The sequence below is a fragment of the Oryzias latipes genome, chromosome 9, assembly GCF_053564925.1.
Source record: "Oryzias latipes strain Hd-rR chromosome 9, Olatipes_Hd-rR_3.1".
In the NCBI taxonomy this organism is placed as follows: domain Eukaryota; kingdom Metazoa; phylum Chordata; class Actinopteri; order Beloniformes; family Adrianichthyidae; genus Oryzias; species Oryzias latipes.
In genome coordinates, this window is record NC_136245.1 from 34,440,764 (window position 1) to 34,468,009 (window position 27,246).

The 27,246-nt window shown below is 48.5% G+C and overlaps 2 protein-coding genes across 17 annotated transcripts in view; both read left to right on the forward strand.

Moving 5' to 3' along the window:
* kank1a (KN motif and ankyrin repeat domains 1a) overlaps positions 1–22,253 on the forward strand; it is a 40,330-nt gene extending 18,077 nt beyond the window's left edge. For 3 of the 8 annotated variants that reach the window (XM_078953376.1, XM_011473092.4, XM_011473095.4), the window contains 11 exons: positions 2,993–3,119; positions 11,137–13,596; positions 14,625–14,762; positions 15,078–15,186; positions 15,270–15,449; positions 16,674–16,761; positions 16,840–17,059; positions 18,812–18,954; positions 19,757–19,957; positions 20,043–20,141; positions 21,785–22,253. In XM_078953376.1, the coding sequence (XP_078809502.1) occupies positions 3,083–3,119; positions 11,137–13,596; positions 14,625–14,762; positions 15,078–15,186; positions 15,270–15,449; positions 16,674–16,761; positions 16,840–17,059; positions 18,812–18,954; positions 19,757–19,957; positions 20,043–20,141; positions 21,785–21,847 (3,738 nt within the window). In that variant the 5' untranslated portion in view covers positions 2,993–3,082 and the 3' untranslated portion in view covers positions 21,848–22,253. Of the gene's footprint in view, positions 1–1,582; positions 1,990–2,992; positions 3,120–7,871; positions 8,030–10,575; positions 11,009–11,136; positions 13,597–14,624; positions 14,763–15,077; positions 15,187–15,269; positions 15,450–16,673; positions 16,762–16,839; positions 17,060–18,811; positions 18,955–19,756; positions 19,958–20,042; positions 20,142–21,784 lie in introns of those variants that run through there. The other 5 variants (XR_908407.4, XM_011473094.4, XR_013658227.1 and 2 more) reach the window with 5 other exon arrangements.
* A 3,991-nt stretch (positions 22,254–26,244) lies between these two features.
* Positions 26,245–27,246, forward strand: part of dmrt1 (doublesex and mab-3 related transcription factor 1) — a 38,215-nt gene continuing 37,213 nt past the window's right edge. For 3 of the 9 annotated variants that reach the window (XM_078952105.1, XM_078952097.1, XM_078952101.1), the window contains exon 1: positions 26,287–26,438. The gene's annotated coding sequence lies outside the window, so the exon portion shown is untranslated. Of the gene's footprint in view, positions 26,439–27,246 lie in introns of all 9 variants that reach the window. The other 6 variants (XM_078952098.1, XM_078952102.1, XM_078952103.1 and 3 more) reach the window with 4 other exon arrangements.

Below are 27,246 nucleotides of genomic sequence, written 5' to 3' on the forward strand. Positions count from 1 at the left end.
AAGTTTCTCTGCTGACATTAAATCAGCAGGCCTGTGTGTGATCTGTAAAACTTCTGGAGCAAAATATTAGAAAAAAGTTTGATTTTCTTTAAGATCTGTTTGAAAAAACAAAAGAGAGAGAGAGAGATTTAGAGCAGACCAATCAGCAGCTGTTTGATGGCAGAAATGTCACACTGAACTGAAACTTAGGAGGGCAAAATCAAAGATAGGAAAAAAGTGACAGACATGAGACACAACGCATGCGAAAACATTTGTGTTGTAAACACAAAACTATTTTTTGAAAGTAAATATTTACATTTGTAACTTAGAATGTTTTGTGTTGGCGTAAATATCCCTCCATAGATCCTGTGTTTGCATTCTGCGTCAGGAAAGGTTTTAATTTTTATGGGGGGGTGTTTTTCCTCTGACTCGTTGCATTCTGGGAAAAGCCGCAGAACAACAGCTGTCCTTTAATTTTTTTGGTGCATTTCTGGCCTCATGCGGGGAAGATAGAGTCTCCTCCTCAAGCTGGAGCTTCAAGGCTTAAGGAAGCTTTGGAGGTCAGAACCTGCAGGTCAGGATCGGGCTCCCCCCCCCCACCCCCACCCCTCACCCACCCATCTGCTGCCATGGTCGGCCCAGCAGCTTCAAAGGCGGGTCCTGATGAAGGCCAGATGCAGATCTGACGCCACCAGCTTCCAGTGCTGCAGCAACTTTCTGAGTTCTTCTGTTATTTAAGGTTTTCCAGTTACCCCCCCCCCCCCCCCAGGCTGCAGTAGCTGCTGTTATACCATCAAAACTTCACTGTCAGAACCAGAACCTTCTGCTCACTGACCCGGTTCTCTTCAGACTCGTTTTGGTTCTTGTCGGTTCTGGTGCGGCGCTGTATCTCTGCTGCGTCTTCCTCTGCTCTTCCTCTTCCTCTGTAGTAATCGTGGGCTTTTGAATTGGTCCAAACTGTGATTCAGGAGTGGTTCTGCTTCAGCTGAGGCCTTTAGATGTGCTTCATGTTTGTCAGCTGAACCCAAACGGGTTCCTCCAGTTTCTGCCTGGAGTTCTAATCACTGGAGTTCTGTCCGGACGTTTGTTCTGGAGGAAAACCCGTTGAGTTTGAGCGTCCTCGTCAAATGTTGGATTTTTTGGTCACTGCTGCATTTTAAATGGGAAAGCAGGCGGAGTTTAATCTCGTATTGTACCACAGTCTGGGTGAATCCTGGATTCTGATTGGCTGCAGGATCTCTTTTAAAAAGCGGACATGTGGACAGAAATGACGGTGAACTGACTCTTTGGGTCACCGACCGTGACGTTTAGCAAATAGACCACTTTCCTCTACGGCTGCAGAGTGAGGTCAGTAGTAGCAGTTACCATGACAACGCCTCACTGCCTATCAAGAAGTCTGCTTCTCGTGAAAGACTCTTTGAAGGTTATAAGTAACTAAAGTACTAATAATTGATGGAATATTTCTTTTATGGGTGGAATGAGCGGAAAATGACTGACGGTTATCAGGAATGAACGGACGGCACCTCCATGTCGCTGATAATGGACACCTTGTAGGGAATTGTCCCTTACTTATTCAACATCCCATAATACTATTTGGTGGTTGAGAACACCGGAACAGCATTTTGAAGTTAAAGACTGTTTTAGTCCGTGTTTCTGAGCCGTTGCCCAGATTTCCTGTGCGGAGAATTTTCCTCGCCGCTCGTTCAGCTTCAGCGCGGCTGTGCAGGTAGATGTGTGAGCGTCCAGCACGTTCGGCAGGTCCGTCACGCCCCCACGGCTGCAGAGCTGCCGGCGCGTCACCTGGAGGCCCGGGGAGGGGGCAGGTGGGACCCAAACAGCCCTGAAGTCCAGTTTCCTCTTATAGGACTGGGATCGTTTGGCTGTCATCTGAGGAAGTCGTCTAATCTTAGCGGTGAAAGGGATCCGCGTCTCCGGCGGGAGCAGGCCGGCTCTGGGAGGACGCCGTTGGCTTTGCCACCTTTTATTCTGCACTTAGAATGAGAGCGGCAGGTAAGAGCGCGGCTGATTGGCTCAGAGGAGGGCATGAGTGCGTGCAGCAGTGTAGACGTCCTGCAGGTTTTCCTAAGGAACCGGTCTCTTTGGGTCGGCGGCTCGTTGGGTTTTGCCAACAGTTGGACGTTTAGCTTCAGCCTTGAATGCTGCGTCTGTCGTTAAAGACCCACTCCGATGTGTTTGTAACGCGTTCTCCTCGTAGCCTTTTTCTGATGTTGGAGGACATTTATGGAGAATGTTAAGATTAAAACGGCATTTCTGAGCGTTTTTTGATTCAAATTGTTGTAAATTGGGAGCAGATGAAGAAAAAAGGTCATATTTGTGACATAGAAGCTACATACGCCGCAGTTTTCCAGCTCCGCCCCTTTCTGATCATCCACCTGCAGACAAATGGATCCAAGAACGTCTTTGTTTTCCTGGAATCTGGATCTAAACTGTACGGCTGGATCTGATGTTGCTAACATTTTTGTTCCAGCGCTAATGTTAGGATGGGGGTGTGAGGGGCTGTAAGCTAGTGGGAGAGAGTGTAAGCAGATGGATTGCGGGAAGAGGGGCGGGGTTTCTCTGCATCAACAGTCGCGCCCACAACTCAGAGGTGAATTTCTAATGAACTCCTAGAAAACGACACGGGTTGTTTTATTTTGGCTGAAAACGGCATCATGGTCATTAAACGACGACTGAGAATGCTTTAGAAATCGATCAGAAGATCAGAAGGTGTTTGCTGAAACGCGTGACGTCAATCCAGGATTACGAGCTGGAAAACCAAACCCAGACTGTTTGTGTTTGCCCGAAGACTCTGCTCTGTGATTGGATTTGTAATTTCTGTAATTTTTTTTATTCTGATGAAGACCTTTAAAGGGTTCGTGATGCAGACCTGCTCCACCTTCTCTTTTAACCCGAAAACAAACGATTTATTCCTTTATGACATCAAAAATGCCCCGCCTCTTTCCGAGGACGGCGTTTCTCTTTTCAGGGACGGTTCTGACTGTTGCTGTCTCAGTTTGCAGGTCGCATGCGGATCCGGACTTGACGCATGGCAGCTGCATGACTGCGCAGAGTCTGCAGGGAGCGAGCACGCGCAGCCGCAGCCATGGCTCAGGCCGCGCAGGTGAAAGGCAGCAGCCCAGGTGAGACTCGCCTTTCCGGGTTGAACATTTCAGCACCCCCTCCCTGCCTCCCCCCAGCTAAATAAAACTGACTTGGACAGAAATACAATGGAGTGAAGCCACATCAGGAGTCCAGTTTCAGTTCTATTTAATGAAGGCTCATTTTCAGAAAGTGTCGCTCTGGATTTTTCTGGACAGACCAGACGTACGAGGAACGTTTACGATCATCCGAGCGTCTGAGCTGATGATCGTTTCCGTCTCCTGAAGAGTCGAGTCTTCACCAGAATCACTGCAGGTGATTCAAACCAATGAAAAAAAGATTCATTGGAGAACATATGAGGAGAAACTCATGCAGCTGGTTTGTTTTTTTAAATGTGACCAAAGCGGCGCCATTTTACATTAGTCATCTGGTTGAAATTGTTTTCAGTTTTTTTATATTTTTGCCTCCAAAAATGGACATTGAGGTGGGAGAAACTCCTCCCTAATGATGCACACACACCGGAGAGTTAATGAAATAAAAACAGAATATGTAGTCTGACTAAAGCAGGTTTAAGCTTTTTAAGGATTTCTATGGATTCATAAAGTTTCTGCGACTCAAAATACCTTTTTTTTTTTTTAAATTTAACTTTTATTTAACCAGGAAAGTCCCATTGAGATAAAAAAAACCTCTTTTCCAAGGGAGTCCTGGCCCAGAGGCAGCACATTTCAATACATAAAAACAAAGAGAATTAAAAGCACATACATCATAAAAAGCAGTTGCACATCATTGTTTCAGTCTCTGATGCTTTCAGCTTGTTCTTAAAAACAGTTAAAGTTACCCGTTCAGTTAGTTTCCAGTCTTTCTGCAGCATATTCCAAGCAAAAGGAGCCGAGTGGACAAAGGCTTTTTTCCAGCAGCAAATGGAACAGAAAGCAACATCTGCTCTTTAGATCTTAAGGAGTGAGATTCCACACTTCTCCTTGTGATTAAAGAACAAATGTAGGGAGGAATTAATCCAAGCAAGGCCTTGATAATCTAAGTGTACCAATGTCCTGCCTCCTAGTGGCCAGAGATGACCATTGCACTCTGGAATACAAGTCACTTTAGCTACGTTCACACTGCAGGCCTAAACGACCCAATTCAGATTTTTTTGCCCCTATGCGACCTGCATCTGATCTCTTCAGTCTGAACAACACAGATCCGATCTATTCAAATGCGCCCCAGGCCACTTGGGTATGTGGTCCTGAATCCGTTGCGTATCCGATCCTTTAAAATGCGACCTCCGTCTGAACGGCCAGGCCACATGAATCCGACCCGTACGTCATCGATACGCTACAAACGTCATCATTCTGCGTTGAAGTAGACGAAGACGAGAACATAAACATCAACCATGGTGGACGATGCTGCTGAGACCAGTCAGTGGAAGGGAAGTGAGGTCACCCATTGATTCATATTTGGAGTGACAGCTGTATTCAGGCCAAACTTCAGACCGAACATTTCCAGCTAAATGGCCGAGCTTGGTTTGAACCTTCCCCGCCATGACTTTTCCCCCTTTCCGATCGTGGTCAGAAGGACGGGGGACAGAAGGCGGATCCTCCTCCGGGCTCACTTCCCCGTTCGGACCCTCAGATTCTCCAGAACGGGTTAATAAAGAGTCCATCGCATTTATTCTGGGGGAAACCTTCTTTTATCACCGTTCTCCTTCGTCCTAACACACAACATGAATGTGCGCCCCCGCTGCCCCCCTCACTCCCTCCAGCGCTCTTCTCCTGTCTCTTACACACACACACACACACACACACACACACACACACACACACACACAGATCCCCATTCCACTACAGTGGGTCCAGATGACCCTGGCTCCAATGCCTTCTTAAAATGAGAAGATTGTAACTTTGCTGCTCCTTTGTGAAAATAAATGTATTAAAAAGAGCTCAGCTGTTGACAACACTGTTGTTGACATCCATGCTAACGTTAGCTATGTTCATAAACAACAGTGACGTCGTTCACCGTTGAGTTTTGCGCATGCGGGTCACTTCTGGGTCATTCCACGGTCACACAGGAGATCATAAAAGTTCACATTTAATTGGAAATGTGAACGGCCTTGCAGAAAAATGGGATTCTTTCAAAAAATCTGAATTGAGCATTAAGCCCTGCAGTGTGAACGTAGCCAATGATGCGTCATGAATCTACAGTTGGTAGTGATCCTCAGGGAAGCATGATTCATGGTGTCAACCTTTTGGAGACATGAAGATAAGGCATTCATATACAGAATTTCACCATAATCCAGCACAGATAGAAATGTTGCTGCGACGAGACGCTTCTTACTTCTAAAGAAAAACAACTTATTACTGAAGAAAAAGCCAAGTTTAAGTTTGAGTTTTTTACAAGTTTTTCTATGTGAGGTTTAAAGGTGAGAGTCATCAATCCAGACTCCAAGGTACTTGTACTCGTGAACCAACTCTATGACGTTAACGTCTAAGGTGGACACCATTGGAATTGTATCGACGACCTTCTTTGAGTCTGAAAACAACATTAGTTTTGTCTTGTCAGCATTGAAAACCAATTTTAACTGAATAAGTAAATGCTGTACAACAACAAAAGCTTTCTGCAGGGTTTCAATGGCCTGAGCAAGAGATGATCCATAACAGTAAATGACTGTGTCATCAGCATAAAAATGTAGATTAGCATCAGAGACTTCATTCATGAATTAAATGTAAACATTTTATATTTAGTTATGTTCATGTTTGTTTATGTTGTTTGTAACCTTTTGTGGAAATGTAAAAGAATCTTAAATTAACTAACCGGTTGAGTTTAAATCAAATAATTTAAAGTTAATTTTTTTTTCTTTTCATCCAAACATTGTTTTCAACTTTATTTAGCTTAAAATGTGAAAATAAATCTCTCTGTAGCTTCTAATCTGCTCTCAATGAAGGAACATTTTCAATGAAAACTTTAATTTGACCTTTTTGAACCCTACTTGATCCGGGACGCTCCACTTCAGAACCAAACGTCAGATTTCTGATGAAGAAACGTTGTGGGATGAGTGCAGCTTCTCATGTAGAACAGCTGAGGTAATTGCTGCAGCTTTAAACTCAAATGTCATCACATCCGTCCGAGTCCTCCTCCTGTTCTGATGTGAGCTGGTGTGCTCGATCCTCCAAGTCGCCGTCCGTCAAGGCGCTCCTCTTCACTCACACCTGCAGCTGGATCGCATTCCTAAGACTCCCAACAGCAGGGCGTGAAGCCTCTTCCCAAATCCCCTCAGGAATGCGCAGCATGCAGAGCAGATGCTTGCAGGAGCCGCAGAACCAGCCTTTGAGTTTTCAGGAACGTTTGGTTTCTGAGGAGCGACTTTGACTCCGCTTCCTGACGGGATTTCAGCAGGTCAGTCCTCTGAGAGGCTTAAAAAATGTCTCGAAGCTCTGAACACTTAACCGTCGGTGAGGACCGACTACATTTACGGCTTAGAACAGAGTCCTGTTCTCATGACGGTTTGGACTTTGGTTTGAAAGCAGAGATTTGTTCAGATTTGTTCATTTCTCTGCTTCAGCACCGATGTGGACAAATCCACTTCATGCTGACGGAAAGTTCTGAGACTCTGTGACGTTGCAGGCGGACTTTTAGCCCAAACGATCGGTATCTCTGGGTCACATGACGGTTGAAGGTGGCGACTCACACCAGACGGTCTGCTACAGAACCATGAACGCCTGACAGTCGGGTGTAATGTGTTTCTGTCATCTTCATCATCGTCATCTCGGCCCCCATGTGGCGAGCCCACCAGGTGGAGCAGCTTTCTCCTTCGCCGTCAGCTCCACAGTTGTTTGGAAAGCCGTGGTATCTCGCCATCGGGTGCGAGGTTTGCCTTGAGGTCGTCTCCAGGTTAGACGGGCTCTCGTAGGGGGGTCATGTGGTAGGTGACGGACCAGTGGGCGTGGCGGTGCCAAGCAGGACACTCTGGGCTGGCGTGCACCTCTTTGGACTTTCATGTCTGCACCTTTGGTTCCATTAACTGGCTGACGGGAAATGGCGCCAAAGTTCTGCTCGTAGCATCTTATTCTGGTTCTGAGACCAGCGCCTGCTGCACAGCAGCACTGAGCATGCTCAGTTTGACCATGGCTCCTCCTCCTGGCCTCAGCAGGTTTCTGGAGGGAAAGATCTGGGAGGTGTGACACCTCAGAGCATGAAGCAGCTTCTCTCTGAAAGAGGAAACCCAGCGGAGCAGCTCTGGTTCTGAAGCTCCGCCCCTCGTGTGCTCATGTCAGGGCGGTGGGGGGGCATGTAGGGTCTTTTGGAGCGGGCTGTGGTTTGCACGCTAAAGGTTCCTCTGATCAGACGTTGTGGATGAAGCTCTGAGTGCAGCTGGGATGACCTGCATGAAGGAACGCTCCTTTTTTTTCCAAACATGCAGACTTTGCCGACCTGCTGGATCCAGGCCTGTGACCTCTGTCTGTCCTGGCTTGTTCAAACAGAAGAGCCTGGTGGAGCCGGCTCAGTCTATCGCATGGAGGCAAAACAGTTGGCTCTCTCTGATTTTTAGCTAAAAAAATATACCTGAAATTATTAGGATTTTAAATACTTTAACAGTGATTTTTATGCTTTAAATGAGGTTTGAGGCTCTGAAGACGTTCTGCTCTCATCTCATTAAAGGCAAACTTCCATCTACCTTCAGAGCTTTAAATTCAACTGTTTTCTTTAAAAGTCACCGCAGTAATGAACCTGCGGCTTTACTTTTGTGTTTATTTGTCCTCCATAAAACCTTTTCCATATTAAGCCCCGCCCTCAGAGGAAGTGTTTGGGACCAACAGATTGGAGGAGCAGTTTAAAACCCGAAGACAAACGGCGAGCGCTCTGATTTGATCGGCCTCTGAGGGCGCCGTGGAGCTTTCAGAGTGTCTGTCTGCTCGGAGGATGTGAGGAAGACGTGGGTGTTCCCGTAAAAGTGAAGGTCGGTCACGTTTTTGTGCGTCATGGCGCTGGCGGTTTTTGACAGAACGTCCATCGTGCCGATCACTTGAGCGCTTCAGCGGGAGGTTTGATGCTGGAAGATCTGAGCAGAGCAGCAGGCTTTTGTTGGAATGATTCTCTGCTTTTATTCTGAAAAATCCTTCATTGTTTTCCTGTTTCTCTTTCTTTATTCTAGTGTCTTCCACCATGTTTTTCCGCTTAACTCCTCCAATTTTTCATCTACTTCAACCATTCAACTATTCAAATGTTCAGCTCTTTCAGATTTTTCCAGCTGTGACTTTTGGTCCTTGAACTTTTCCAGATATTCCAGGATTTCTGCCTCCATTGAAATCCATGGGGAATCCTTGGTGCAGAAGCTCGCTGGTTCGATACCCGGCTCTGGTCATTCTTCACAAACATATCTTTTTTGTTATTGTGCTGTTTTCACTTTATTTATGGTATTATGCTTCAAGTTTCATTTTCATTCAGCAATATAGCATCAGTTTCTGGACATGCAGCTCCTTCTAGTTTCTGCTGCGATTAAAGTTTAGAAAGTCGTGGAAGCAGAAACACAACTTCCTGTTTTCTGCAGGAACCACGAACAGGGTTTGGTAGAGAACGCGGTGAACAGTTTCCAAATGTAAACATTCTCTTTGTAATGGGGGGGGGGTATGCTGTTTGAGTTCCTGAAATGCTCAGAGGGCTGAGTCATGGGGAGGCAGCGCAGACTAAGAAATACAGCCTTCAACAATAAAAGCCCCTCGTTGTGCAAATGGTTCATTTTTCGAGTGGGGGTGTGGAGGGGGGAGGGGGTCCACAGGATCAGCTCGTTAAAATAATGGGGGGGGTTGTTTTCCAGCTCCTGTGTTTATTCTCCGTCAGTCTCTGCAGACTCTCTGGCTGCCGTCTCCATCAGCTGCTCGGGATCCTCCGGTTCCTCAGACCGCCTGTCACTGCTCGTGCCGGGGGGGTGGGGGGTCAGGAAAACATGACGCCTATTTATTTCTTCATTTAAAACAGAAAAGACAGAAACTCTTTGTCTTAAAATGAAATTGAGGAGAAACAAAGTTCCCACTGCTTTTATTCTGAAAAGTTTTGATTATACTGACCAGATTTTTTAAATATTTATTTATTAAGCTGCTAATTCATCAAAGTTTACCCACCTAACAAACCAAAGTCTAAATGTTTAGCAAATGTAAAGGATGAAGCATCAGCAAAATGCTTCTGTGAAGAGAACAAAACAATTTATTGATCAGAAAAAGTTCACTAAAGCAGATTTTCTGGTCTTTGACCTTAAAGTCCGTCTGATAACCTCAAAGAGGAAAACACGACCAGCAGCGGCGGCGTCACGTAGTTCACTTCAGTTTCATTAAACTAAACCCAGAGAAAGTCGTCTCAGACTCCACAGGCCTCAGATCTCATGCCCACTCTGCTGCACGGCAGTGGAGAGCTGATGATGTGGGCTGTTTGAACTGCCCCAAAAGCTAAAAAGCTGAAGGAAGTGACCTTTTTTAAGGTTATTCTGCGGCGTATTTGATCTTAAAGGCAGAAACGATAAGTTTTTATCACTTTTGTTTCATCCTGGTTCCTGTCTTATTTACGCAGATCTAGATAATAACTTTTAAAAATGTCTTTAGATGGTGAAGAATGTGGCGTGATGGACCTTTAGTGTGTTTTCCATCGTTTGGGGAACATCTGAGTCGCCCTTTCCTGCTAGTTTGTCTGAATTCCTTCAGTTCTTGGTGCTCTCCTCAGTTATCGGTTAGATTTTCGCTTCGTGAAATCGGCGATGTCATATTCAGATGAAGCCTTCATGGGTAAATTTAGACCACAATGCATTGTGGTCTATATCCAGCGAGCATCGGTGCACACTAGATTTTCCCAGTGACTTCTGGGAAATTTTTCAGGTTTTGGAATTGTAGATTGGAAGGCCCTAAATAGAGAACTACAGAGGAAGTAGTGAGGGAATCTGAACACAACTAAGCTGTTGTCACTACCAGAACAAAGATTGTGTGTTGATAGAGACGCTCCACACGCTCCCTGATCATGTTTATCGGGGAGGAGTGAGCAGTCCTCTCACCGACAGATGATCTTTGTTCCATGAACTCTGTGAAGTGAGCAGAAGTCTGTTTCTGCAAACAAACGGGGCTGCTGGGAAATCAACCAGCTTTGTTTCACTAAAAACAAGTAAATCATTTCTGTTTACTGTCAGAAAAACACAACCCTTTTTAGAATCAACACAGCTGTCCCATAAGATTGTGATTATTGATTATTTAATGATTGGTGGAGGGGGTCAATAGTTTGAAACTGTCTCTTGTTGGAAAAGTTTCAGAGAAGGAAAACTCTTCGAGCGGAGGCGGGTCTCTGGCCACGCCCCCGCAGGCGGGTCTGGTTTCCGTTCAGAACATAACGTTTGACACAAGACTGTTATTGTGGCGAGCAACAGGGGAGGGGCCGGCCCACGGGGCGAGCAGCAGCTGTCCAATGGGGCGCCTGAACAGAACTGCTGCTGAGGGGGGGGTCGCAGGCAGACGGGACCGGGGGGGTTTGGGGGCAGCAGAGCAGCGAGCTGGGCTGTTGGGGAGGGAGGCTTTCACAGCTTTCTTTGGCTCCTCCTCCTCCATGTTGACGGGAGGCACTCTGGGAGGGGGGGGGCTGCTGTTTATTTCAGGGCTGCGTTTGCTTTAGGTGCTGAGAGGTCCGACCGTACCAGAACACAGCGCTGTATTTAGCCAGCGGCCGGCTCCAGAGGCCGCGGCACTGCTTAGAGTTTGGACTTTGGGCGGTCCGGACCCGTCTGGGGGGGGGGGGTTGTTTCTGGCGGCTCAGTCGGCAGAAGCAAAAGGTTGGATTTTGGACCTGGACGCTGTTTGAACGTCAGACAGCAGCTGCTCTGCAGCTCAGACTCCTGACTGGTTTTGGTTCAGTCGGGGCGCCAGCGAGGTTCTTCAGAGGTTCTGAGGCGTGTTTGAACTCGCCGGTAAATTATGGTTCTTGCGCTCAGAGCTGCACCACATACCTGTCAGGGTCTTCAGGGACAGAATTCCTCTTCTCTTCTTCATCAATCTTCTGTATTTGAACGTTGACTTTTGCTGTTTTCTCTTCCAGGAACGGTCGGCGGCGGCGAGGAAAAGGACTCCTACTATGTGGAAACTCCTTATGGTTATCAGCTGGACCTTGACTTCCTCAAATATGTGGAGGACATCGAAAGGGGCAACACCATCAAGAAGCTGAGTATCCAGAGGAAGCCCAAAGTGGCCAGAACGCCCCCAGCCCCCCGGGCCAGCGCCCAGGCGGAATGGACCTCCACTGACTCCCTGTCCTCCTCCAACAGCGATGACAAGCAGTCCCCGATTCCCTTCCCTCCCAGGCCGCAGGACGCCGCCCCTCTGACCTGTGAAGCTCCTGTCCAGCAGCTCCCATCAGGTGCCACAGAGCAGAGGCTCCTCCCACCCCCTTCGCCCAGGTTTGCTCCTCGCCACAACCCCCAGGTGGAGAAGACCCTCATGGAAACTCGCCGTCGTTTGGAGCAGGAGCGTCTGCTCCTGCAGCCGCACACGGAGGTTCTGATGCCCCGCCGCCGCCTCGCCAGCTTTGGCGGCGTGGGCTCCAGCAGCTCGCTGTCGTCGTATTCGGGCTCGGTCGGTCCCAGTCAGGTTTCCCCCAGCGCCCACCACCCTCTGCCCACCAACGGACACCTGCCCAACGGGGACTACGGCACCTACTTCCCGCCGTCTGTGGGCAGCTCCATCCGCCACAGCCCCCTGAGCTCTGGTGTGGCCACGCCCATCACCAACGTCAGCCCGTTACACCTGCAGCAGATCCGGGAGCAGATGGTCGTGGCCCTGAGGAGGCTGAAGGAGCTGGAGGAGCAGGTGAAGACCATCCCCGTCCTGCAGGTGAAGATCGCCGTTCTGCAGGAGGAGAAGCGCCAGCTGGCGGCTCAGTCCAAAAGTCCCGGTCCCGCTGGCTTCCGCAAGCGCTCCTTCAGCGTGGGCAGTGCCGCTCAGATGGAGAACCCCGCCGCCTACAAGGAGGCGGAGCTGCACATCATGGAGCCCGAAGCCCAGGAGCAGAGTGCTCAGCAGCTGGAGGAGCTGAGGCGTCTGACCGCTGAGGTCCAAGCTCTGGAGAAGACCACCAAGAACAACCGCTGGACTGACGGCACGCCCCCTCGCAGCCAGCAGGGGGCTGTGGGAGTGGCTACAGATAAAAGCGCCAAAGACCTGCCTGACACACCTCAGTCGACTTTTCGGGATGTGGGGGTGTCGACAGAGCGGCTGCAGACGCAGAGTCTGTCCGTCGGGGTGACCGAGGCCATGCTGGGCGTGACCAGCGAGGCGGAGAAGGAGATCGAGCTCCAGCAGCAAACCATCGACGCGCTGAAAGACAAGATCTACCGTCTGGAGGTGCAGCTGAAGGAGACCACCCACCAGACGGAGATGGCCAAGCTGAAGCTGGAGCTCCAAGCCGCCGGAGGCTCCACCAAGAAGAGAGCCGACAAAGGCTTGATGGTCCGGCCGGAGGTGTACAGCGTCAGCGTGGAGGCCAAAGTCCAGCTGCACAGCCGAGGAGTGGGAGGCGACCTGGAGCCCGCCAGAGATCCAGATCCCCGAGCTGTGGGCGGGGCCTGTCTGCCCAGCATGCAGACGGTTTCTGCAGGTCCGGAGACCCCCATGGACCAGTGGGTGGTGCGTCGACGGCCACCGGTCCATGACAAGTGCGTAGGGAGGGAGGTGGAGACCTGCCACCAGCTGGTGGGGGCGGAGCAAAGTGTCTGTGAGGTGGGAGTGAACACAGAGGCGGACCCAGGGGGCAGAACTTGGGCGGAGTCCCGCTCCGTGGGCTGTGGGGACGGTTCAGTGGAGGTTCCTGCGAAGACGTTTGTGTCGCGAGGAACTGAGGCCGATGCCGTCAGGAGGACGGACTCCGCCGTCATGGCCGCCCCGCTGTCAGCGACTCAGCAGACCAACACAGAGACCCAGGTGGCCGCCAAGTCCACCAACACCAACACGCCGGCTCTGACGGACTCCTCCACGCACATGCACCTGTCCACCTGCAACAGACACACCAACACCCCCCCGACCGAGACCAGGACTGTAGCTGTGGGGGAGGGACTCGTCAAAGACGCTCTCAGCGGCGCCAAAATGCGCTCAGTCGCCGTGGGAACCATCACAGACGCTCCGGCAAAACCCGCCTCTGCTAAAACCAAAGAGTGTGGGGTGGGGCCGCTGAGCGTCAGGGACAACTTCCTGATCGGTTTGAAGACCAGGAGCATCGCGTGTGGCCCCGCCTCCTCCGTGGAGCTGTCGCAGAGCGAGGCCGCGGCGCCGCTCGCTGCCGCCGTGGGGCTGGACCATTACATAGAAAGGGTGCAGAAGCTGCTGCAGGAGCAGCAGATGCTGCTGGCGGAGAACTACAGCGAGCTGGCGGACGCCTTCGGGCAGCCGCAGTCGCAGCTCGGGTCTCTGAACAGCCAGCTGGTCAGCACGCTGTCCTCCATCAACTCTGTCATGAAGTACGGCAGCGCCGAGGACATCCGGAAGCTGCAGGCGGATCCCACACCAGGTGAGGCAACGTCCTGTTCTCCAGGAACCTCATGAGAACCGAGACCCAACGTGAAAACTGAAAAAAATGATGATAGTTGTAGAAGAAAAGTACTAAAAACTGGTGGTTACTTCATCTTTTAGCATGAAAAAATGGGCGTGCGTCGTGTTTGAGTCCCTCCGCTCATGTGTGCAACGTCCTGCTGTGATGCTCTTCGTGGTTGAGGGCGGAGCTTCATGGATAATCTCTGACCCCGTCTGCGCAGGAACCAGCACTAAGCTCATTTGTGTTTGGAGGCGTTGCACCAGCAGCCTCTGGTCTGCATGAACATCTACCTGCTGCTGCTGCATAAGAGGCCTTCAGGGGAATGAATGTGGAGCGTCCAGCCCTCCTCTCCTTTGTGGGATCAGTGCTGGTTTGAAACCGCGCCTGTTGTCTGTCACAACACTGTCCTGTTGTGGACACAGTGGGACGTCTGGCATGAGGGGGTTGGAGGGAACGCTCGGGACGGCGTGAGAGTAAAAAACGGCTCCTCCTAAATCTGCTGGCGTTCCTCTAAGCCAGAGTCTGAGAGCGAAGCTTCCAGCAGAAAACCGCAGAGAGACGGAGACGACTGAGCAGAACAACGGGCCTCCTGCTTCTAAACGTGACGTTAAGAGTTCCTGACGGTTCTGGGAGGTCCAGATCCTGACATCATTTCAGTAAAACATGTGCTAGCAACAGGTTAACGCCACTTTGTGAGGTCATCACGCTAACGCTGTTAGAACCAACAGGCCTTTGCCCCGGCTGATGGGTGTTTGTACCTTTTGGTGGGTTTTTGAGTTCGTGTCAGGGGTCAAATTTCCCCTCAGAGGTGCAGTAAGACGAATCGTGAAAATGTCCTTTAGGGCTGGGGGAGGGGGGGCTGGGGGTTTCCTAAAGCAGGTTAGCATTAACTTGATGAAATCAAAAGATCAGAATCTGTTTTTCAGGCGTTTTTAGACTCAAACATCAAAGCAAACGACCCAAAATGAGGTTCAACCGTCTGTCCTCTGCCTTTCCTCCTCTAGAGGGCGCTCTGCTCCTGTCCGCCCTTCAGACGGATCCATCGGCGGTCCAAACGGCGGCGGACGCTTCACCACAGCAGCAGATTAGTGCTGCTGAGCAGAAGAGGTGCATGGACCTGCAGATGTCCACGGCGCTGCACGGTACAGAAAGCAAAGTTGCTGCGGGTTTGATTCCACTGTTCTGCTCATTTTTATGGAACTGGACTGAGTGGCCCGTTTGTTGACCCCGCCCCCCCTGTCTTGGGGGACAACATTAAACCTCAATTTATTGAAGATGACGGGAAGAAAATGTAAAAAATTTCACACATTTAAAACCTACCAAAATTTGTATAAAAATGAAACCCGTTTTCCAGTCAGACTGCAGAACTGAGCCCCGCCCAGCGCCGGTTCTGAGTGGACCTCTCTGTCACGGCTGAGGTCCGTTTGTCTGCTTCATGATGCTCTCTGTGTTTGCAGGACAGCCGTCTGATCAGAGCACGCTCAAATCTATTATGAAGAAGAAAGACGGCCGACCCGAGTCCAACGGAACCAAGAAGAACCTGCAGTTTGTGGGCGTGAACGGAGGGTGAGGTCCAGAACATGCTGGGTGTTTTGACCTGCTGCAGCCTCTCCTGAGTTTCCTGAATCTGCTGCCCTCTTCTGGTTCAGGTATGAAACTACGTCGAGTGACGAGTCCAGCTCGGAGGACAGCAGCTCCTCCGGTTCTGACGACGAAGAGGAGGAGGAGGAGGAGAAAGCTGGAGGAAAGGGGGAGGAATTCCACACCGAGGGAGGAGAGGATGAGGATAAGGAGGAGGAAGAGGAAAGCTGTGAGAAGAAAAGGGAGAGGTGGGTCATCTTCAGAGCTGAGACAGGCGTGTTCTGGTATGATTTGTCTGCAGTCACATGACATCACGTCAGTAGCTGCGTTTCCATAGACTATGAAATTGTGCAAATTGGATTTGTGATGAATTCTGTTAATGGAAACACGACGATTTTAGGGAAAAAATGTGCATTTATCCCAAAAAAGGTGTTGGCGCTTGGAGGAGGTGGTTTCCCAAAAGACAGATTTCCCAAAACTGCAGCGAAACATTATTTCTGTTAAAATGAGTCACATGACCAACAACCGGACGGCGATGAGCATCTTGGTAGGAACTGGCGGCCTTGGGCGCTGCACGGCGGCGCCACCAGAGGTCCCACAGCGTCACACGGCTCATCAGAAGTTGAGCGTGTCGTGTGGAATTGTTGGATCCACAGCTCGTCTGGAAAATCACCAACCACCATTTCCCAGAATGGTTTCATCCGTAGCCCCACCCACGTGGAAGTAGCTCGCCGCTCCACGGCTTGAAGAAGACGCCGACGTCTCCTTTGATAGATGATGATGACGTGAGAGGCGGGGCAGAAACTTGACTGGACCTGCTGTCAATCAAAGTGTTGGTTGTTTCTGAATGACTTTGTTGGTTTGTGGTTATTTGCATCATTAGGATTTAATAGAAACAGTGAAATTGTGTTTTTTTTTCTCAAAATTTCTAGAATTTGGATCAAGTTTTGCGCATGTGTGTGTGATGGAAACACAGCTAGTGAATTACCAGATTTTATATCAGTACTTTTCTATTTCAGTTGTTGAATATATATATTTTTTCAGTAAACTGACCTTTATTTTTTTTCATCCACAACAAACACTTTTACTTTGAAAACGACGACCTTCACTGATACTTTACTTTGAAGGTTTATTACCTTCCTGTGTCAGCAGTGCGTTCCGTTTGTTTAGTTTTTGCTTTATTATCATTCTGAAGTTCAGAGCGATGATTGAAGTTCCTGAAGTGTTTTTTGTCTTCTATGCTCTCCTATATCGATAAAGATCGTGAATCTGCGATCTCTGACCGAACATTGACCTGAGTATCTTGCTGTTCACGATGATTGACATGTTTTTCTGAATAAACATCCAGAGACGGAGGCTTTCCCCTCAAATCATTCATTTATGAATCTTCCAGCCTCTTTTTCCGTCTCCGTGGCGTTCCTGCTGGCGGGACGTTCTTTCTTTTAACTGCGGCGTTCCCGTTTGTGTTTCAGCTATGAGCTCAGTGAGAAGATGGCGGTGGCGTGCGGCGTGCTCAAGGCCCACCTGGACGACCCCAACGCCGTGAGCGGTAAAGACCTGGTGAGGAGCGCCCCCCCCCCTGAAGGTTTTTGGTCTCCTGGTTTCACGCCTGACCCCTCCCCTCCCCTCCCCCATCAGAGAGCCTGCATCAACACGCTGCAGCACGAGTGGTTCCGCGTCTCCAGCCAGAAGGCGGCGCTGGCCGCCATGGTGGACGACTACCTGAGGCGGTTTGAGGCCGTCTCGCCGGCCGTGCTGCGGTACATCGTCAACATGGCGGACGGCAACGGCAACACGGCGCTGCACTACAGCGTGTCTCACTCCAACTTCCAGGTGGTGAAGACGCTGCTGGACGCAGGTGAGGAGCGGATGTTTCTGGTTAGTTTCTGCTGAGCGTTGTAGTGTCCAACAGAACGCTGGACGCCTGAATGCATCACAGAGCAGACGTGTCTGAATCCAGAAAACAAAACGTTTCAGTCTTTTTCTCTCTGACGCGATGGTTTTGTCTCCTTTCCTGCTTTGGTGAATCTTTTTGTTGTCTTTGTTTTTATGGTTGATGCTATAAATCATTCATCCCATCGTTTTCCTGTTTCTCTTTCTTTATTCTAGAATCTTCCACCATTTTTTGCCGCTGAACTCCTCCTACAGTTTTTCACCTATTTCAACCATTCAACTATTCAAATGTTCAGCTCTTTCAGCTTTTTCCAACTTTGACTTTTGGTTCTTCAAATCCTTGAACTTTTCCAGATATTCCAGGATTTCTGCCTCCATTTAAATCCATGGGGAATCCTTGTTGCAGAAGCTCGCTGGCATTTTACACAAATTCAATTCAATTCAATTTTATTTGTATAGCCCAAAATCACAACAACAGTCGTCTCGATGGGCTTCGAAGTAAAACATGAAATCAAAAGGATCACGAATACAAAGAGTTCAATAGAAAAATACTAAAATGAACATATCTACAAACATCTTTTTTGTTATTGTGCTGTTTTCATTTTATTTATGGTCAACTTTGATAATTTTTTCCAATTATTCTCCTTTAAGTTTCATCTTCATTCAGCAGTACAGCATCAACCCTGTATTTTCTTCTGGAAGTGCTGCTCCTTCTAGTTGCCTCGGGTTCGTTTTTTTGGTTTGCCGCACCGCGTCAAAAGTCATTCGACCAATGAGAATGGCGCTTTTGCACACGTGTCTGGAGCTTCTGAAGTTACAGTAAAACACAACTTGGGGGCGCTCAAACACAAAACTGCCTTGCTGAGCACACATACCAGCGAAGAAGATAGACGCCAAGTAGCGTCAACACTGCCGCGAAGAAATAAGACGAAGAAGAAGCACTCACTGACGGACATTCTAAAATATCCCGAAAACGCTCATGATCCATTTTCAGCTCTTGTACCAGTCGATAAAACTCCCCATGTTCTTCTCTTCTCGTAACTATGGGATGTACCCAAAATCGGCGTCTTTTCCGGCGTCTTTCATCATCAACAGAACAATAATTTCTTCATCTCTGGAACTGGAGCTACTGGTGCTTGAAATATTCATGTTTTCTTTGTTTGATTCTGACAAGCGCGTAAATACTTGCTCTCTTCTTCTGAGTGAAAAGCGACTTTAAGAAGCGTAAAGTTGCGCAGCGCCACCTTGTGTACAGGAGTATTCTGTTTACATTAAGCGCCATCTAATGTCAGGGAATGAAATTGCATGTTCACTCGGCTCATCGTCAGCAAAAATCGCCTGGGTGTGAACACAAAAAACATGGCGAAAAACGCTGGTGAATAACGGCTGGCGAATATTCGTCCCGGTGTGTACGCGCCTTAAGACGGTTTTAACCTGAATTATCCACACGGGGGCGCCATTTTGCCATCATAACTGATTAATACTGGATGCAGTTCAACTTTTTGGTGCTAAATATTACATTTTTAAATTCAAAGATTAAATGGAATTCAAAGTCTCAAATATTTCAGTAGAAAAGTCTTTTAATGTGAAAAACATGAAATTCTCCTGGTGTCCACAGAAACGTCCGGTTCTGCGGAATATCTGCAGCTGCGTGTGTGTCAGCCTGGCTGCTGTGCAAACACACATGCATGCATACATGTGTGTGTTTGTCTTTCAGACGTGTGTAACGTCAACCAGCAGAACAAGGCGGGCTACACGCCCATCATGCTCGCCGCGCTGGCAGCCGTGGAGACGCCCAAAGACATGAGCGTGGTGGAGGAGCTTTTCGGAAAGGGAGACGTGAACGCCCGAGCCAGCCAGGTGAGACGCCGAAGCTCAGCAGAACACAAAGCACGTTGACATTTTAGCACCACCTGGTGGTCAGGTAATCCATGTGAACCACTGTAGGTGAGGTTTGGGACGGGTACCGTTTGGATTTCAGCCGGTGCCGGTGCTGAACCGGTCCTTTGGAAATGGTTTTGGCGCCTGAACGGCGCCCGCATCGGTGAAACGCTTCACTTTTTCCTGTAAACATGAAAGTGTGCTGAAGCAGCGTGAAGGAGAGCCTTTTTTCATCTATGCGGTGCTCGGATCCATCAGAACCTTCTGCTGTGAAGTTCTGCAGAACTTTCGCTTCAGTGTTGTCACTAAAGCTCCGCCCACCATCAAGGCCCCACCCATTCTTATGAGTCGCCCACAATCAATAACTGAAGCAAAACTGAACAGGAAACAAACGAGGATGAATGAAGCTCAGTGATCGTTGTTTTATACGGTACTGGTGGTACTGAATGCATCTGTACTGGTACCAGTTTGCCGGGTTCTGGTACTGGGCCTCATTCAGGATCAATTAGTCTCGTCAAAAATTGAAATATTTTTTTAGATTATTCCTAAAAACTGCTGATTGGACTGGACTTTCCCAGATCAGACAGGCGGGTTTCTAACCTTTCATGCTGCAGCTGGACGTCACATCAAAGCTGTTAATGTCACCAAAACCTCCTGGAAGGAGAAGCTTTGCTCCTCCGGTTCCTTTAGTTCCTGACCAAACCTCCACTTTCACCTCAACACTCGCGGGTTTGAATCCTCTGAGTCACTTCCTGTTTGAACGCCCCTCCTCTCTGCGCAGGCGGGTCAGACGGGGCTCATGCTGGCGGTCAGTCACGGCAGGATGGACATGGTCCGTGCGCTGCTGGCCCACGGCGCCGACGTCAACGTCCAGGACGACGAGGGTTCCACGGCGCTGATGTGCGCCAGCGAGCACGGACACGTGGAGATCGTGAAGCTGCTGCTGGCTCAGCCCGGCTGCGACGCCACGCTCAGCGACGGCGTGAGTCTAAGGGGGCGTGGCTCCCCCGCCGAAGGTTTGATCCTCCGAGTCCAGCAGATGTTGATCTCCGGTTCTGTGGTTTCAGGACGGCAGCAGCGCTCTGTCCATCGCTCTGGAGGCGGGGCATAAGGACATCGCCGTGCTGCTTTATGCACACGTCAACTTCTCCAAAGCTCAGTCCCCGGTAAGATTCACTGTAGACGAATCAGAGATGGTGGTTCAGAGGCAGAGATGATGATGATGATGATGAAGAGGCAGAGATGAAGATGATGAAGATGATGAAGATGCTGAGATGATGAAGATGATGAGATGATGGAGATGATGAGATGATGAAGATGCTGAGATGATGATGAAGATGCTGAGATGATGAAGATGCTGAGATGATGAAGATGATGGAGATGATGAAGATGATGGACATGATGGAGATGATGAAGATGATGAAGATGCTGAGATGATGAAGATGAGATGATGATGATGATGAAGAGGCAGAGATGATGAAGATGATGATGAAGATGATGAAGATGAGATGAAGATGATGAGATGATGATGATGATGAAGATGCTGAGATGAAGATGATTAAGATGATGAGATGATGAAGATGCTGAGATGATGAAGATGCTAAGATGATGAAGATGAAGATGATGAGATGATGAAGATGATGAGATGATGAGATGATGATGATGAAGATGATGAGATGATGATGATGGAGATGATGAGATGATGAAGATGCTGAGATGATGATGATGATGAAGATGCTGAGATGATGAAGATGATGAGATGATGGAGATGATGAGATGATGAAGATGCTGAGATGATGATGAAGATGCTGAGATGATGAAGATGCTGAGATGATGAAGATGATGGAGATGATGAAGATGATGAAGATGCTGAGATGATGAAGATGATGAAGATGCTGAGATGATGAAGATGAGATGATGATGATGATGAAGAGGCAGAGATGATGAAGATGATGATGAAGATGATGAAGATGAGATGAAGATGATGAGATGATGATGATGATGAAGATGCTGAGATGAAGATGATTAAGATGATGAGATGATGAAGATGCTGAGATGATGAAGATGCTAAGATGATGAAGATGAAGATGATGAGATGATGAAGATGATGAGATGATGAGATGATGATGATGAAGATGATGAGATGATGATGATGGAGATGATGAGATGATGAAGATGCTGAGATGATGATGATGATGAAGATGCTGAGATGATGGAGATGATGAGATGATGAAGATCCTGAGATGATGAAGATGATGGAGATGATGAAGATCCTGAGATGATGAAGATGATGATGAAGATGATGATGATGATGGAGATGATGAGATGATGATGATGATGAAGATGATGAGATGATGAAGATGATGATGATGGAGATGATGAAGATGAAGATGATGATGATGAGATGATGAAGATGCTGAGATGATGAAGATGCTGAGATGATGAAGATGCTGAGATGATGGAGATGATGAGATGATGAAGATCCTGAGATGATGAAGATGATGGAGATGATGAAGATCCTGAGATGATGAAGATGATTAAGATGATGGAGATGATGAGGTTCTGGTTGGGATCAGGAAGGAGTCCATCAGAGGATCAGATCATGGTGGATGTGTTGGAGATCAGAGCAGGGAAGCAGATGGAGGAACAGGGATGAGGATGCGGTCAGGATTCTGAGGAGAGACCACAGAGGAGGTTCATGGATGGGGGAGGAGGATGTGGCGCCCCCTAGAGGAGGCAGCAGGAAGACACAGAATAGGAAAAGGATTCTAAATAACCAGATCTTCATCCTCATGTGTGTGTTTTGCAGGGAACGCCTCGGCTCAGCAGGAAGGCGTCGCCCAGCCCCACCCGCAGAAGCGTCTTTGATTAGCCCCCCCCATTCCACCTTGAGGTGCTGCTTTGGCCTCAAACCACCAATGAGATTTCTACAAATGTTTGCCTCCATGAGGAGCCCAAAGTGTCCTTCAGATCCTCCTTTTGTACTGTTTTCTGCTGTTCTCTGTTGACCAATCAGGAGTTTTCTGACCCAGTGTTGGATCGGCCCTCAGACCGTCTCCACAGAAGTCCTCCGTTCGTATTTAAAGAGAATCTCAGTATTTTGAATATTTATCAGAGTCTAGTTTTAATGCAGAGATCCTTTCTTTGTACAGATGCTGCTCTCGGTCTGCTGCTCTGTAATATACGGCGTCTGTCCTCTGAGGTTCTAGAAGGTTCTGCTGTTCGTCTGAAGTGCCTTCACTTTGTATTGTGACAATAAACTTCTATTAAAGTGTAAACCCGTGCGCTGGTGGTGGTTCCGATCCGTCAGTAAGGAGCAAAGGAAAACTTTAGAGCAGCGTAAGATCTTTGAAGGTCAACATTTAGAACAGTGCAAACGCGTCCCGTCTTTGTTCAGCTTCGGTTAGAAACTAAAAATCAGGTCATTCACCTCAGAATATCAGCTGAAGTCAGCTTCAAGCTGAAATTCTGAGCAGAAAAACCAGATGTTCAGTGAACACAGAAGCTCTGAACTGATGGCAGTTACAGGAACCCGGTTCCTGCTGAAGCTCACGGTGCCGCGAGTCCAAATCCTGTCTGAACATCATCAGAACGCCCTGCAGGTGTACCCGAACAGCCAAACTCCCACTGGAGTCCCTCCCAAGGTCTGTTTGAGGTTGCTATGGAAACGCCATTCACTTTAATGCGAGACGCTCAGACTCTCTTCTCCTCTTGGTAGAGGATCTCCTCAGCCTTTTCTGAGGGTTCTGGATACGTTCTCCTCAGGAGTTCACCTCCTCTGAACCTTCGCTGCTCCTCCGCACGACGGAGCGAGCGCCGCACGACGGAGCGAGCGCCGCACGACGGAGCGAGCGCCGCACGACGGAGCGAGCGCCGCACGACGGAGCGAGCGCCGCACGACGGAGCGAGCGCCGCACGACGGAGCGAGCGCCGCACGACGGAGCGAGCGCCGCACGCTGGCTGCATTACTGCTCTTCTGCAGGAACTTGGTGAGAAGAAACTGGATCAGAACCTGCAGTTTAGTCTGGTTCTTCACCCTGAGACCGGACATCTGGAATCTGGAGGTTTGGTTCCCATCCTGTAAAAGAGGAACGTGGGTCTGTGAGAGCAGCTTCTGTTGGACCTCTGAGTCCCGTTCAGAGTCCAGATCCTGCAGGGACAGAACCAGCAGCAGTTTTCTGCTGAGTCAGCCTTCAACCTTCAGAGTGGGTTTGAGACCGGTGGCTGCCTGCTCCACGCCGCTCCTCCTCTGCCGCCGCCTCCTTTCCTCCCTCAGCTCCGCCTCCAGGTGGCCCATCTGGGCTCGGAGTTTCTGGTTCTGGTCTGACAGGCAGACCCGCTCCTGTCTGAAATGAATGACCTATTGATCAGCTCTGCGCCCGGCGTTCCGGCGCCGCCTCCGGGACGGTCGGGGGTGGATCCACCTGTTCATGACGCTGTGAACACAAAGCGGTTTCAATCGTTTATTTGTATGTTTTCTCTCTATGCCAACAGCCATTGGGATAGGCTCCAGCAACCCTGACAGGGATATAACCCGGAGGGGGGTGTAAAAACTTTTTGGTACCGGTCCGGTTGTTTCGGCAGGAGCAGACAGACTCTGACCTCTGAACCTGCAGGTCCGTTAAGACCCGTTTGCGCTCAGACTGAAGCTCTTTGATTCGCTGCTTGTGGTCTTTCGGCTCCGCCCCCCGCTGCTGACACTTCTCCGCTAGCTGATCAGCCGCCTGAAGGAGACCCAGCTGAACAGAACCGAGACGAGCAGAATTCCCAAATATCTCCTGCAGGTGTTCTCACCTTCTTTTGGATGCAGCTGGACGTCCACGCTGAGCTGACGCGCAGCCGCAGCTCGCAGTTCCAACACGAGTTCGGGCTCATTAAAGGCAGGAGCGTTTTCTCTGATAGCAAATGTTGCTCTTCGTCTTGATAAGACAATAAAATATTTGTAACAATTTCGTGGACATTTTTCACACGAATTATCAGAGAAAAACTGAGATTTTCCCAGAAGAGGACGTCCCAGAAACGTTTCCTCAAGGTCAGGCAGAAAGAGACCAGAACCTTTCTGCTTCACTTGACATGGAGGCCAAACTGCACCTGGAGGATGGAGGTTCAATAAACACTGCCAGGAGCCCTCGAGCAAGGCGAGTAGTGGAACATCTCTAAGGGAGTGAGGCCCTAAAACCTGAAGAGGTTTGAAACCCAGACCAGGAACCAAATCTGCAAACCGGGCTCTGACCTTCAGCGTCTCACCTGGACCGACCCTGGGTTCTGGGCTGACCCTGGGTTCTGGACAGAACCTGGGTTCTGGACAGAACCCGGGTTCTGGGCCGCCGTTTACGTCCAACTGCTGGATCAAACCGAGAGTGAACGAAATTACAATTATTTTATTGTGAAGCAGTAAAACATCAAAATAGTAGACTTTTAGTTGTGCATGGTGGTATAGTGGTTGCAACCCCAGCCTCACAGCTGGAAGGACCTGGTTTGAATCCCAGCTGGGTTTGTGCATGCGTGAGTTTCCTCCCACAGTCCCAAAACGTTCTTCAGAGGTTCACTGATGGCTCTCCATTGTCTCCAGGTGTGCATGTGAGTGTGTGTCCCTGCAACAGTCTGGACATCTGCTCAGGCCGGACCCTGCCTTCACCCAACACAGTAGCTGGGATAGGCTCCAGCAACCCTGTGACCCCGACGGGGGTTCGTGGGGTCTGGGGATGGATGGATGGATGGATGGAGTTGATTTTTAGAAAGTAGTAGAGGGCTCAAAGATCACACCTGATCTCTGCTGTGGTACTTTAGTCTGGATACTCTGCCCTGCCTCTTCTGACAGATTTGGACCAGAACCTCCTCTAACAGGAGACTGTTGTGAGGCCCTCAGGGTTCCTCAGGAGGTGATGGCTCTTAACAGAAGCCCAGCTGTTCTCATGGCAGATTCAGTAGACGGTTTGCTTCTCCTTTCAGTCCCATCAGCTTCCTCTGACGCACAGGAGGAGTTTCTCAGCAGAGTTTCTCAGCAGCAGCAGCTGCTGCTGCTGAGCGTCTGTCGCGACCTGCAGCCTCCTGCTGAAGCTCCACCCGCTCCGACAGCGCCTTCACCTGCTCCTTCTCCTCCAGCAGGGAGCGCTTCAGATGCTCAATGATGTAGTTCTTGTCCTTCTCCAGTCGATCATATTTCAGCTGAAATCTGTAGGAGGATGTTAAAAAAAACATGTCTGAATATATACGTAACATTTAGGTTTCTTTACATTGATATGTTAAACTAAAAAAAAGGGAAAAGAATAACTCATTAAAAAGTCACAGTCTGTTCCATTGACTGTATCTAAGAACTGGACTGAGTGACGTCCTCCAATGGTTTCTTCTGCCTTCAACCAAATGAAGTCAATTCAGTTGAAATTGCTTTCAGATACAGACGTTGCCATGTTGGGGCCAGACCTCTTGAATTAGCTATGAGTTAGTTGGAGTTGACGTTTCTATGGCAACCACTTTGGCCAATCAGGGGTGAGCTTATTGGAAGCCCACACCCCTACCTCTTGAAAGTGGGCTATACCAAATCTGTCAAACACTTTGAAGGTTGGAAGTGGGGGCCAACCATTGACTGTATGTGAGAACTGGACTGAGTGACTCCTCCCCCCGGCGCTCCAAACAGGAAGTGGTTCCAAAACGCCAAAATCCCACAGACGTCTCATCTTCTATAGAGAAACTACAGCTGTTCCTCAGTCGTTCAGGAGAACCGTTCTGGATCTGATACCATCGTCCTGATAATTCTGTTTTTTCAGGATGTTTTCTCTGTAGTTCAAGTTAAAGTTATAAACTGACCAATCAGAGGCCTCAATATAAGTAGGCGCAGCCTGGTGGCCCCCCACAACCAACGTTTAAAACAATTGACAGAGTTGGTTTAGCCTGCTTTCAAGTGGTAGGGGTGTGGCTTAACAAGCTCACTCCTAATTGGTGAGAATTGTTGCTATAGAAACATTAACTCAGACAGACTCGGTCTGCTTAATTAAAGCTTTTACCGATCAAACCTATCATGTCATGTAATCATTGTCACATAACCAATAGGATGCTGTTGGGATAATAGACAGTAACGGTCCAGTATTTCATTTTTTGTCACCATATGAGCACATTATAATAGTTTGATTTGTATGTATTTGTGTTTAGACTACGTTTATGTAAATGATGGTAAATAATAAATAATAATGTATTAGGTGGACTACAAATATGGCGGCCAAGAGACTTCCTGCCGGTGACTTCCGGTCTCTCAGGCGTGTGGCTGATTCCAGCTAATGACGACACAAAAGGGGAGGAGCCTGAGCCCAGCGGGGATAAACAAACTTTCCGAGCGACTCGCTTCTCCGGTAGATGATGCTCAGCGGATGGCTGTCTGGCCTCATCGTTGGAGGATTTACCGGAACTTTCTGCAACTTATCAGAAGGTATTCGCTTTGACCGGAAAGTCATACGAATTCTGAACCGGTAAATAAGCCACAAATGTCTTTTTTATTTTCTTACTTTGCTTTAGTTTTATTACCTTTCAAACACATAGTTGAAACATACCAGAAAAGGCAGCAGGAACAGTTAAAATAGATTTACAAAGCAAAAAAAAGAATAAGATATGCATTGGCTCTATAGGTTTTCTATGACATTATCCAAGTCCTTATTATGTTATGTTGTTGGTTCATTTCTCCCATCTTTTTTGACAGGTTATTAATATTTTACGTCTCGCTGGTCGCCTTTGTTTTGCAGCTAGAAATATGGGCAAACTTGGGAATCAGAGGCAGATGCATGAAGGATTTCTGGTCCTGTTCTCCTCATCTTCTCTATCTGATGGTTTAAACACCATCAATTGTTAAAGTGATTCTGAAGGTTTTCATAATTTTTAGAAGTTTGTTCATTTAATGTTATTACATGCTTCACGTCCTCCGGCTGCAGTTTATCAAGCTGTATTTCGGGTTTGAACCCGTGACGCACATTTGAACACTTAAGATTTTCCAACGAGGAAACCAATGTCTTCAATGGTGAAGCGAACATGCGCAAATGGCATGCGCAGTGACACCTATTGCGGTAATAATCACAAAAAATAAAAGAGTAAAAAGTAAAGAAAGAAGGAGATCCCTGATTATTTAATTTTGGAAGTCCTTTCATTTAATGTTGTGTTAATATTGGGGGCGTGGAAAACATTAGGACTTGGTTGTAAAGCGTGATTACTGTAGTATCTTTGTCATTAAAGTCTTAAATCTAAAAAATCTATGTCCTTTGACCTTCAAAGTTCTGTTCCCAACAA